General features: G+C 36.1%; 1 protein-coding gene across 2 annotated transcripts in view; it reads right to left on the reverse strand.

Annotated features, from left to right (window-relative positions):
- Positions 1-12,814, reverse strand: part of GRIK2 (glutamate ionotropic receptor kainate type subunit 2) — a 437,454-nt gene that overhangs the window by 127,439 nt on the left and 297,201 nt on the right. For both annotated transcript variants that reach the window (XM_072141893.1, XM_072141892.1), the window contains 2 exons: positions 12,030-12,143; positions 8,451-8,657 (listed from right to left, as the gene is read on the reverse strand). In XM_072141893.1, the coding sequence (XP_071997994.1) occupies positions 8,451-8,657; positions 12,030-12,143 (321 nt within the window). The remainder of the gene's footprint in view (positions 1-8,450; positions 8,658-12,029; positions 12,144-12,814) is intronic.

Genomic DNA, 12,814 nt, shown 5'->3' on the forward strand with positions numbered 1-12,814 from the left:
ACTTAATAAAACTGCAGCTAAAAAAGACCTAGGGGTATTGGTGGATGATAGGCTTAATTTTAGTGACCAGAGCCAGGCAGCTGCTAATAAAAAATACAATTATGGGATGTATCAACAGAAGAATAGATTAATCATAAGGACATAGGGTCAGGTTTATTTTTTTTTCTTGTGTTTTTGTGTCGTTTTTGTCTCATTTGTGTTTTTGCAATATTTTGACTTTTTTGTGACATTTTTGAGACATAAAAGGAATTGTCAAATGAATTTTAGCGAAGTACGCCTTATTTGGCTTAGGGATCCAGATGTCTTTCCTAATTAATGATAAGTTGTTAAAAATATTTTTATTAAGATGCTCCTTAATGGCGACATACTACCCTCAGAAAAGACAGCCTTATTAAAATCTTAATATCACCCAACCAAACAGGATTCTTGAAATGTAGAAACGGATCGAACAATATCCAAAGGCTATTATCAGTATTAGATTGGGCAATACTAATTTTCTTAAGGACGCCCAAAGAATCATTAATGAAAATATTCTATATCTTAGACCTTTAAGGCACAATAGTGAAAAAATAATGTGGAAAAAAGTATCCTATTTATCTAACGTAAGTAAGAAAGTAAAACTTTAAGACAAAAAATCCAAACAGCAAGTTCCTCCATAAAATACATGGGTATCCACATAGCATGGTCACAAGGGGATATTTATAGACTGAACTTCTCAGTGATTCACAAAATAAGTGAGTAGCTGAGGGGAAGGACTGGGCTACCACTATCTTTGGCAAGAAGATGTTGCCTGTTAAGGATGAATATTCTCACAAAATTATTATAGCCTATGCAAAACTTATCCATAAAAATGACACTGAGTGACCAAAAAAATTTAGACCACAATATAAAACAATTTTTGTGGAGGAAAAAAACTCCAAGGATATCAAAGATCAAGGGTAGAAGGATGGTTAGATGTCCCAAATCTCTGCAAATACAATCTGGCTTGTATATTAAGATGTCTGAAGGAGTGGTTAGGAGGGTAAACTGGAATATCTACTATAGCAGAGAGGAAAAACTTTTTTGGGACATTTTTAGACTTTTCAAAAGTAGATGGCACATGAATTCTAGCAGAGAATTCATTATTCCATTTAGGAATCCAGATGTTTTTCCTTATAATATAAAATGCAACTTTTTGAAATTGTCTCAAAAAAGTCTCAAAATTAATCCTTTACAGAGGAGATGTAGATGACCAAAAAATAGACAAATTGTAGATTGTCATGCACAATATGTGCATCCAATATTTGTTGATTGTGTGTGTGTTTTGCATGCATTTTATAAAATAAACATATGCATGGTTGTTTAAACACACCAGTTATAATACTTAGGCTAAATTCACATGAACGTCTGCCCACTGTACCGTAGCACGGCAGGCACACTCCTTCTCTCACCGGGGAGAGGAGGAGGGGGTGAGCAGCCCCTCTCTATAGAGAAACATAGCACATGGCGGCATATTACGGAGAAAGATAGGACATGTCCTATCTTTTACCCGGGCACAGAGTGGCACTGTGCCGCACGCGTGCGGCACCATAATGATCCGTACGGTGCCGTGTGTCCATTGCCAGTATATGCTACGTTTATATGCCAACCGTATATACGTCCCCCAACGGCCGTGTGAATGCAGCCTTACTATGCAATAAACTACAAGTTGCAACAGTGTATTTTCAAAATCTATGTAACCTTAAATTTATTTATTCCCTGTCGAGTTTATAAAGACAAAAAGATCACTTTGTAAATTTAGATGAATTGAAAATGGCCTATTCTTTGTCCCAAGATGTTTGCATGTATGGAAATACATGACGCAGCTCCACTGTCCCTCTTTCACCAAAATCTGTCTGGGAAAGATTTGGACAGTCAACTACCTCTCTATTGTATGAGCATCTGCAGAAGCTACTCAGTCCTTCCCACCTCCCATGTTGACACTTATAGCACACAAAAAAGTTTTGTTCATGTTAAAACCATACAGACAGAAGATAACATGTGACCAGTGCTAGGGAATACTATACAACCAAAACTCTAAATGTACAAAGGCTCCATTTTTAAAGGGCCAGACACGTTACTGTAGACACATTGGGGCAGATTTATCAAGCTGTCTGAATATCAGAATATTTCCAGTTGCCCATGGCAACCAATCACAGCTCCCCTTTAAATTATTCATGAGCACTTGTAAAATGAAAGTTGAGCTGTGATTGGTTGCCATAGGCAAGTAGAAATGTTCTGGCTTTCAGATAGCTTGATAAATCTGCCCCATTGTTATTAAAGTAACTTGATTTTTTCTTGAATGCTTGGGGTGTTGCCGCTTTGTTTTAAGAGCAAATCTAATGTATTTATGTATTTATGGAACTTTGTATGTCTCTCTTCGTGCACTTTATGTCATATACTGCTTACATACCTTCTGGTCTCCAGACACTTTCTCCACAACAGAGAAGCTTTTAACCCTTATTGCTCACACAGCACAGACTATAAACTTCATGCAACTATTTCATCGCTAAATTTGACTATGTATTACATTCCATATGCTCCTGCATGTAATTTAAGCTGTGTATACAGCTGTGTTCAGTGGACATACTTATGAGAATCTCACTGTATTTACTGCTAAATGACTTAATGAGAAAACACAAGGCATCATAGAAATTGTGGTCATAGCAGACTTAATCTAAGTTTCTGGATAATACTAATAAAAAATACTCAGGTGCAAGATGGATGGAATGTTAGAGTGCTGCCATTTTTCTTATATATATATATATATATATATATATATATATATATATATATAATTTTATTTATTTATTTTTATTTATTATTTTATTTATTTATATTATTATATTTATTATATATCTTATATATATATATCAAGTTTGAGATAGAGTGAGATAAAAGGCTAGACCTTTGCTGAATGGACATGAAACATTGGGGCAGAAAGTGCGGTCCGCGGACCCGTAGTAAATAAGCCCCATTATGTCCGTCAACAAACTGGGAAAAGGTGTATTATGTAAAATAAATGATCAACAAATTGATCAATCAAGATTTTGATCAATCAAGATGAAAAAATCAAGTAATCATACACTACATACAATTCACTAACTGATCACCGGTGTGTATGTAAATATATATACCTATATATATAACAAAGTACGCTGATATTAAACATGTGCCTGACACATTTATTAACAAATTTAGTACATCACTGCACCACAATGGAAATCCTTCATTTGTAATAGGAGGAAGCTGTCTAAAAGTCAGAATATGTTAAACACATCACTGAATCCCTTCTATTATTATAGAACATTGAATTTATTGAACACAGTTGTAATTATGTATTGTTTACACAAGCGAGACTAGACTGAATGGGGACTGGACATTTATCTACATAAGAATCCATAGTAATAGCACTAATTACTAAAATAAATATTATTCACCCTAGTCATAATTCAGCTTCCTGCAAGGATTAAACATATGTAAAGCTCGAAAGTAAAGCAAACTGCACCTAAAAATATTAATTTTCATTGTACTTAGATTCTCTAAAAATATTCTTAAGACAACTAATAAAGATGAGGGGACCTGTAGATTTAGTCGAGTTGGGCGTTCGGACTTGGCCACATGACCTGGACATAAATTGATGCCCGTTGCTACTATTCATGGCCAGAGAATCTACACATGGGCCGATGTGTACAAATTGTTGTGCAGCTAAAATATTGCAAAAATACACTAGTACCCACCAATCATAGGCAATAGTGTAGTGTAATGTGCAACAGAACAGTTGCAAAAACAATGAGGGAGATTTATCTTTTCTCATTCTAGTTTTCCAATCAGTCTAGTTTCTGTTTTGGCTAATATTTATTAAGTATTTTTTCTTGTGTTGAGTAGGACATTTGAGCTGAAATGTATGCCTGGTCTGTTGTCTGCAATTAAAAAAGCTAAAATTTTTGTGCAAAAAAGAAAGGAGGTGATCCTGTTTCTTCCAGCCTACTTCGCCAGCTGACCAGGCAAGCTGTTTGACTAACATGCACCAAAACATCTGGAAACAAAGCAAAATAAAGTAAATTCTGCCTGGACTATTCAATAAGTTGCATAGTTTTTAAAGAAATTCAAAGCAACAAAAATAAAGAGGAATTTGAAATGTTTTGGCAAAAAAATTAAAACTAGTTTCAAAAGGGGGGACTGGAATGAATTTGCACCTAAATTTGAAACTTTTTGAAAGGTTGAACTTTATAAATTTGTCTTGCTATTCTGGATTCACTCGATACATAAGCCTTAGTAGGATAAAATTAAAGTGGGGTAGTTTGACTAAAGTTTCTCTTTTTGTGCAAATCAGCAGTTGAGACAATTGTGAGACATTTGGGCACCAGAAAACTGACATACTACAATAATAAATTCCACCCTAAATAAATAAAAATAAAACATCTTAGTATTTCAGCAATGAAACTTAATGTTATTAAATTGTACATTGTTAAATATAAAATCTATATCCTAGTTGGGATCTGAGTATTCAAGGAGTCTAAAATAATTTAGGTAAAAACAAATTCAGTGCTCTGGTCTGTGGTATTTATTTATATATTTATATAATTAGTAAAATACATATTTTCAAAACAAGTCCTTATGTAACTGTTGTGTTAATCAGCAAATTAAAACAAAAAATATATAGTTTAGAAAATAAACAATAAACATTTGTTTAGGCTCTTGTTTGAATTCTTAATAAATAAATGGGTTTAGTCAGTGTTTTTAGGAATTTAAATAGTGTCAGGTCAGGTTTGGGGTATGGTTGAAGCTTGGGATTACTGTTGGTAAAATTGTTTTAGGCTATCTGGTTGGGATCCATTTAACTTGTAGTTCTGTTTCAGTTAGGAATGTAGTTCAACTGACAAAGAAACTGAACAAAGATTATAGTGTAAATATGGCAAGATTATGCAAAAAATGTAGGTTCCCCAATCAAATTTACATATATGTGTATGTGTATATATAGACAGAATTTCTTTAGCGGCACTGCAATAGAGTAAAGGCTGGGTATACGCTGCAACCGGACAGCCACGTCCTGCCAAATATAGAAAAACAGAAAGCAAACGGCACTCCAAAATGGTGGAATAATTCAAGTGGTGTTTATTCCCAAGCTGCTACGTTTCGGCTTTAGCCGAAGTCTATCTCAAGCAGTGTATGTATATATATATATATATATATATATATATATATATATATATATATATATTATATATATGTATATATGTGTATATATATATATATATGTATATATATATATATATATATATATATATATATATATATATATTCTTAGTGAATAGATGTTTACAAAGTGTGTCTCTTACAGACCAAGGTCATTGATCATTTGCTGTTTCTCCTGGCAAAAAAGGGAACTAGGAGGGTTACAAAATGGAACCAATGGTGATTAGCTTAAAACTCAAACAGTTTCAGTTTCACAGGTAATCTATCAAAATCAAGCATGATAAACCAGGGACACTTACTCATAGATCCAGATACCATGACTGTGGTAATCTTCTTATATTTGTTATCCTTGGTCTCTTACCTCCTAAAAGCAACTTTCAACATTATGCAAATAAACCAGAGGGGCTCTGGGTGGGGTATTACCAGAATCCCTCAGTGCTGTAGCCCTCAGAATATTATACTGTCTTACCTTTCACCTGCTGCCTCTACACTTCACCACTCCCTCTGCCTGATGTAATCTTAATCCAGCAGAGAAAGTTAATTCTGAATTACTGAGTCTGTATTCACTGCTTCCATTTTATTCAAAATAGCAGAGCCAGTTTTTGCGCTCATACACTAATAAAGTTCTTTCAACCACAGTGAGAGGAAAGGTTTGTGTTTTTTCCATTGCTTCTTTTAATGCTATGAAAATAAACAGGTCTAAACACCCACAGCACCTTCAACTTCAATGAGATTGAAGGGGTGTAACTATTTCAGCAAATACATATTTTATTTGTGTAATGAAGAGTTATACAATTTTCAGATATATACGTCACGCGTCAATTCCTCATGGTTTTATAGATCTCTGATTACTGTCACTCTATGGAAATTTTCAATCTTTACTTTCAATTGATAGAATCTGTCCATGGTCATGTGATGTCACACAGATGCACAGCTCATTGTAACACAGCTCTTATTACTCTCTGTGATATAATGAGCTGTGTACCTTTGTGACATGACCATGGAGAGATTTCTATGGATTTTAGCAGAGAAGTTTTCAAATGACAGCATGCAGAGATCTAGAAAACTATGCTGAATTGATAGAGAAAATATATTGAAAATTGTATATCTTTTAAAGGGAATATCCCTTTAACACTATTTAAAAAAAATAAAAAATATTTCTTTGTTTCATTCATCTTAAATATCTTATATTGATTATTTCCCTATCCCTATTTTGTCAAGGTTTACTTTCGTGTTATTACTCCAAATTTTCAGCCCTCTACCCTTTACTACCCCCATTTTACAAGCATGTGTGGTGTTACTTATTTTTAACCTTGTCCTCCCAATTCTATGCAGTTGGTAGACAACTGAAAGGCGCTCCCCCCCCCCCCCCTTTACCAATGTGGAAACAAAGTCAAGACAAACAAACACAGAAGAATAGTCTCCGGAACAAAATCACAAGAGGGTAAATGCAGTACAAAATCACAAAGCAGAAGAAGAGTCTGAATATAGGCAGAAAGGAGAAAAAAAACATATCAAGATACCAAGAGCTTGCTGAAAACAAAGAATATTGAAATCACAGAGCACTAACCAGGAGTAACTTATATTAGAATCATGGTCCTGGTCTGGAAGGTGATGGAAAACTGTTAATCACTGTGGGTTAGCTACCAAAGAACCAGAGCATAGCTCCAGAAGACTATCCAGGCTCAGTCAGGATAAATAAGGTGGAGGTTCTAGATTGTCGTAATGTACATAAGAATCAGGTCGGTAAGCCATATTAAATTCCCCCCAGATGACCAGGAAGATGACATGCCACAGCTAAAGGTAAGGGAGAAGTCAATTGAGATCTTGACAGCTAATTCAGTAATGCAAGGAGAAGACCAAAGTTTGGGGGCCAAAGATACTAATAAAGACTTGAAAGGAGGTTGGTTACTGGACAAAAGAGAATAATTTATATTCAAGTTTTTGTTATGGTGCTTGTTTGAAATTCAGAGCAGCCAGTATTGTAAATATTTAGTCTTACCGCAAAGCATTGTTTGCCTTTTTTTTTTGCTCCAATTGGTCCATGACCTTAGAGGGACACATAGAGAATGAACTTTAACACCAATAAGTTTTTATGTGATCTACCCAGTTCCTTTGTACTACACTTTTGCTAAAGCAAAATCAGTATTTGGATGATTATCAACCTCATGCTGAGGCTGAGATAAGGAGATACAGGTAAATACAGAAAATCAAGGATTTGTTTGCTGTGGTATAATGATGACATGTGTCAAAATAGGCACATTCAGTGGGTTGCAATGTTTCCTAATTTTTAAATTCTCCAATGACATGCTTTAAATGTGAAGTGTTAAGGAAATGATTCATGTATGTGTAAGCAAAAAAAACCCCTGTATTTGACATCCCCATGCAAGGGGTTGTCTGAGTGTGTTAAAAAATCTACAGATGGCCGTGGGGAGGGGGATGCAGGGTAAAAATAAAATAAACTTGTACTTACCTTCTCGGGTGCTCCTGTTCTCCCGTGCTACAATCCAGCCGTGCCGTGCACCTGATTGTTTACATAGGGGAGGAACCCTCCACTCCTTCTGCCCACATGGCACACCCACTTTTCTCCCATGTCTATTTGCAAGATACACATCGAAAGTTATGCTGTATCAGGCGCATGGGCAGGTGATGGCTGGGCATGCCAGTAGGGCATAACTTGTCAGACAGAGCATTCCTGCCCCTGTAGATGTACAGTGGCACAGGAGAACAGGAACAGTAAGTGTTAGTTTAATTTTTTTACAACCCAGGCCACCTGTAGATGTTTTATCACACTTATACAACCCATTTAATATAATTGTAATTCATAATCACTGATTAAATTATATTCAAACAAAGGATGGGAGAATTAGTAATAAAGTGTACACGTTTTTGATCATCAATCTCTTAAGAAATCCTCCAAAATATTCTATATAGTTTCGTATAATTAAAAAAAATTAATAGTTATTACTAAATGTATTTACTAATTTTTTATTTTATTAATAAATTTCACTCCACTCACTAAGGTCTTAAACCTCACAGGTCATGAAAAGGCTGCAAGAAAAATGTTAAATCTATAGCCTTTAATTAATAAAGCACTGCCACTTATGGAAATGATTCTCATTTATATTTACTACAGTGGGAAACCTCTTCTTTGTATTTATATAAAGGTTCACTGTGCCTCTTAAAACACTATAAAATAGATTTATAAAACATGTATACAATCAAGATCTTACATGATCCATAAGCTCCCGAACCATCCCATTCCACTGTTGTGTGGTGTCATCCTTGACTCCATATTTCCCATCCTCCACCAATCTAATTTCATATTTAAACCCGAGAATTTCAGATAGCTTCTGAAGCAAGTCAATGCAATAGCCTTCAAATCTTTCTTTTCCATATAGTGGTTTGTCAGATTTCTTAAACATCACATAAGGTTCTTCCTGTAAAATAAAAAGTATTTTTGCCTTAGTTATTCAATTTTTATCTTTACATTGTTCCCATAATGTTTTGATACTTCAGTGTTCTTTGTAAGTCTTTGAAAAAAAAATCATTTTTAGATTGTAAACCTACTTTTTTTTACCTTGGATCACATCCCTTCTCAGAAATTCCAGTGAATAGAGCTGAGTGAAATAATCAAATAACCTTTTTGTAATTGAATATTTGAAAAATCTTAAAATTGTGATTCATTCTTTTTTCGGTTCTGGCATCAGCAGGTACAATTTCTTAAGAGTTTTCTCTATTTTGGTGTTGTTTTTATACAAAAGAATTTTTTATGTGACATAAAAGGTTCTCATGTTTGAAAAGTTCCTATGGTAGTTTTAGAAAGAATAATAGCTTGATGCAAACAACTAGCACTGTAGAAATACTTCCATTACTTTCCTTTATACAGTTTTAAGAGATATTCTGGGATCAGAATGTACAGCACTATAACATTTTTCTAATTTACAGTACTCCCATAAAATAAATTAATATCCTCATTATTCCCTGGATGTAAATCTTAACACCTTAAAATGATTAGTGGTTTTCTTTACTTCTAAGAAATGGGGTCATTTCTGGGGTAATTGTCTGTTTTAGAAATTGAGGACTTGTGTAAAGCAAAATGGGGCTTGCAAAACATACACTCACCGGCCACTTTATTAGGTACACCATGCTAGTAACGGGTTGGACCCCCTTTTGCCTTCAGAACTGCCTCAATTCTTCATGGCATAAATTCAACAAGGTGCTGGAAGCATTCCTCAGAGATTTTGGTCCATATTGACATGATGGCATCACACAGTTGCTGCAGATTTGTCGGCTGCACATCCATGATGCGAATCTCCCGTTCCACTACATCCCAAAGATGCTCTATTGGATTGAGATCTGGTGACTGCGGAGGCCATTTGAGTACAGTGAACTCATTGTCATGTTCAAGAAACCAGTCTGAGATGATTCCAGCTTTATGACATGGCGCATTATCCTGCTGAAAGTAGCCATCAGATGTTGGGTACATTGTGGTCATAAAGGGATGGACATGGTCAGCAACAATACTCAGGTAGGCTGTGACGTTGCAACGATGCTCAATTGGTACCAAAGGGCCCAAAGAGTGCCAATAAAATATTCCCCACACCATGACATAACCACCACCAGCCTGAACCGTTGATACAAGGCAGGATGGATCCATGCTTTCATGTTGTTGATGCCAAATTCTGACCCTAGCATCCGTATTTCGCAGCATAAATCGAGACTCATCAGACCAGGCAATGTCTTTCCAATCTTCTACTGTCCAATTTCGATGAGCTTGTGCAAATTGTAGCCTCAGTTTCCTGTTCTTAGCTGAAAGGAGTAGCACCCGGTGTGGTCTTCTGCTGCTGTAGCCCATCTGCCTCAAAGTTCGACGTACTGTGCGTTCAGAGATGCTCTTCTGCCTACCTTGGTTGTAACGGGTGGCGATTTGAGTCACTGTTGCCTTTCTATCAGCTCGAACCAGTCTGCCCATTCTCCTCTGACCTCTGGCATCAACAAGGCATTTCCGCCCACAGAACTGCCGCTCACTGGATGTTTTTTCTTTTTCGGACCATTCTCTGTAAAGCCTAGAGATGGTTGTGCGTGAAAATGCCAGTAGATCAGCAGTTTCTGAAATACTCAGACCAGCCCTTCTGGCACCAACAACCATGCCACATTCAAAGGCACTCAAATCACCTTTCTTCCCCATACTGATGCTCAGTTTGAACTGCAGGAGATTGTCTTGACCATGTCTACATGCCTAAATACACTGAGTTGCCGCCATGTGATTGGCTGATTAGAAATTAAGTGTTAACGAGCAGTTGGACAGGTGTACCTAATAAAGTGGCTGGTAAGTGTATATGAACAGCCTTACAATCTTCAAAATTCTTGGTGTGGTGCTTCACTTTCAGGGCCCTGCCTATGGGGAGCATAAAAATAGGACAAACAACAGTGATGGCGGCTTCTCTCCACTTTCAATCTCTGAATCTCAAAATCTTGTTTATATAATTAACAACCCTTTGCTATCAGCATTCTGGCTAAAACCTTAACTCTTCCCGGACCGCCCGCTGACTTTAGACGTCAGTGGGCGCAGGTCTGGAGTCTGCAGCGATGTCTTTAGGAGACCCTAGGGAGAAGGGAAATGGGGTTCATATCCTCTTCTCCCTTCTCCGCTCCTCACAGCATAAAGCTGAATGAGGCTAGACACGGCGGTCATGTGACAGCTGAGTCTTAAGGGGTTAAACAGAACTGATGGGTCTAATTAGACCCAGTACAGCTCTGATCAGCACCACCAGTAACAGGTGGTGGTTTCCCCCTCTAAGAGGCTCTTATAGATGTAAAAGAAAGAAAAGTTAAATAAAATGTTTAAAAAATGTCCCCGAGGGGTCTTTTATGACCTCATGGGGGCATATAAAGTAAAAACACAAAAATATTCATAAATATTCATAAAAATACAATGACATTTCCCCATATAATAAAAAAAAATCCCCTGCTACACTACAAAAAGTATCGGCATAGTCATCCAGTTTGTCCGAGACTATACATATTACATATCAAAGCAACCAAAACAAAATAGGAAATGCATTGATAATGTTCATTTTGTGATCATTTGAATCTTCCCACTTTTAACCCCAAATAAAAATTAAAATTAAAAAATAATTTTTACTTTTATTACCTTTTTAACTAGCTCTTTGTTTTCCGAAAAGAAACAGGGCTGAAAATTTTAAGGTAGTATGCAAAAAAAAAAAAAAAAAAAACAGTTATGGCCCTAAAACCAGTGCTTACGAAAATTCACTGCAAATGCCCAGTCACTAGAGTCTTCTCATGCTTCATCACTAAGGGGCTAAACTCCATCAAAATATGATAAACCAGAGGCGCGTACTCATAGATCCGGGTGCTTTGACTGTGCTTATCTTCTTAAATTTGTTATGCTAAAATAAAATGTCACAATTATGCTAATGAGCCTCAAAGGCTCTGGAGGGTGTTGCCAGAGACCCTCAGTGATGTAATGTCACATGCTGTTACAATGAGCAGAGCAATTCTTTCCTCCCCTGCACTTCATGCTGCTGTTCAATTACACAGGCAGAAGGAGAAGGAGAAATCCGGTGTTTTCTTCTCTATTTTGATACTATGAAGCTGTTCTAAGAAAACTACACAGACAGAATAGTAGTATCACTATACTGGACAAACCCTTAAAATACCTTATTTGGGCCATTGTAAGGGCACATTTGAACTACAGAGACTTGTTCATCATGCTCAATGCTATGCATCTGAAATATTTGTCCTATAAGTGGTACTTTTCTGTGACTTTTACGTGAATGTTTTCTTACCAGTATCGTGGTTACTATGAGTGACCGATTTGATAAAGAATCTGTAATATTTGCAGGTTTTTCTTTCTGATTTTCAGTCATATTTAAACCACTAGCAGGGTCCCATGTTCCAATCTGCAATATACAAAAAGAAGAACAGTTTTCATAACAACCTTGTATTTGTTATAAGGTTTGTACTAAAGAATAATAATATAGGTACCATTGTGGCTACTAGCAGAATGTGGGGAATTACATGACTATGGGGCAAAGTCAAACAGTGCTGTTCTTGAAGCAAGGCAAGATGAGTTGCTGTGGTAACTGTTAAAGTGAAAGTGAAGGTCATGAATTCAACACTTGGGAAGGGATTAAAGCAACAGCAATAATAAATCTAACAACATGCATACTCCTCAATGTCCTCTATGGAGAAAAACATTCCAATGGTTGATCCTGTGAGGATGCATGGAACACTAGTCACTGGGAAAAACAACTCAATATAAGGGAAACGAAAGAGAATTCAGCATAAATATTAAAAAGTCCAATTTTTATTTTATTCCAAATTCATAATTCATAATAAAAACCACCAAATTCAGTATATGTCAAACAGAGTTAGAGGTGCAACATTTTTTACCTTGCTTGCTAAATGATGTTTGACATATCCTGGATATGATCAATTTTTAATCTGCTGCTTCCCATCTATTTGTGTCATTGTGTTTCAAAAACCAAAACCTGTTTTGCTTGTGTTTTTGTAGGATATTACATTGTGTAGCACTGGTTAACATTAAAGTAGGTGGTTTAGGAAATTACCT

The sequence above is a fragment of the Engystomops pustulosus genome, chromosome 3 (assembly GCF_040894005.1).
Source record: "Engystomops pustulosus chromosome 3, aEngPut4.maternal, whole genome shotgun sequence".
Taxonomy (NCBI): Eukaryota; Metazoa; Chordata; class Amphibia; order Anura; family Leptodactylidae; genus Engystomops; species Engystomops pustulosus.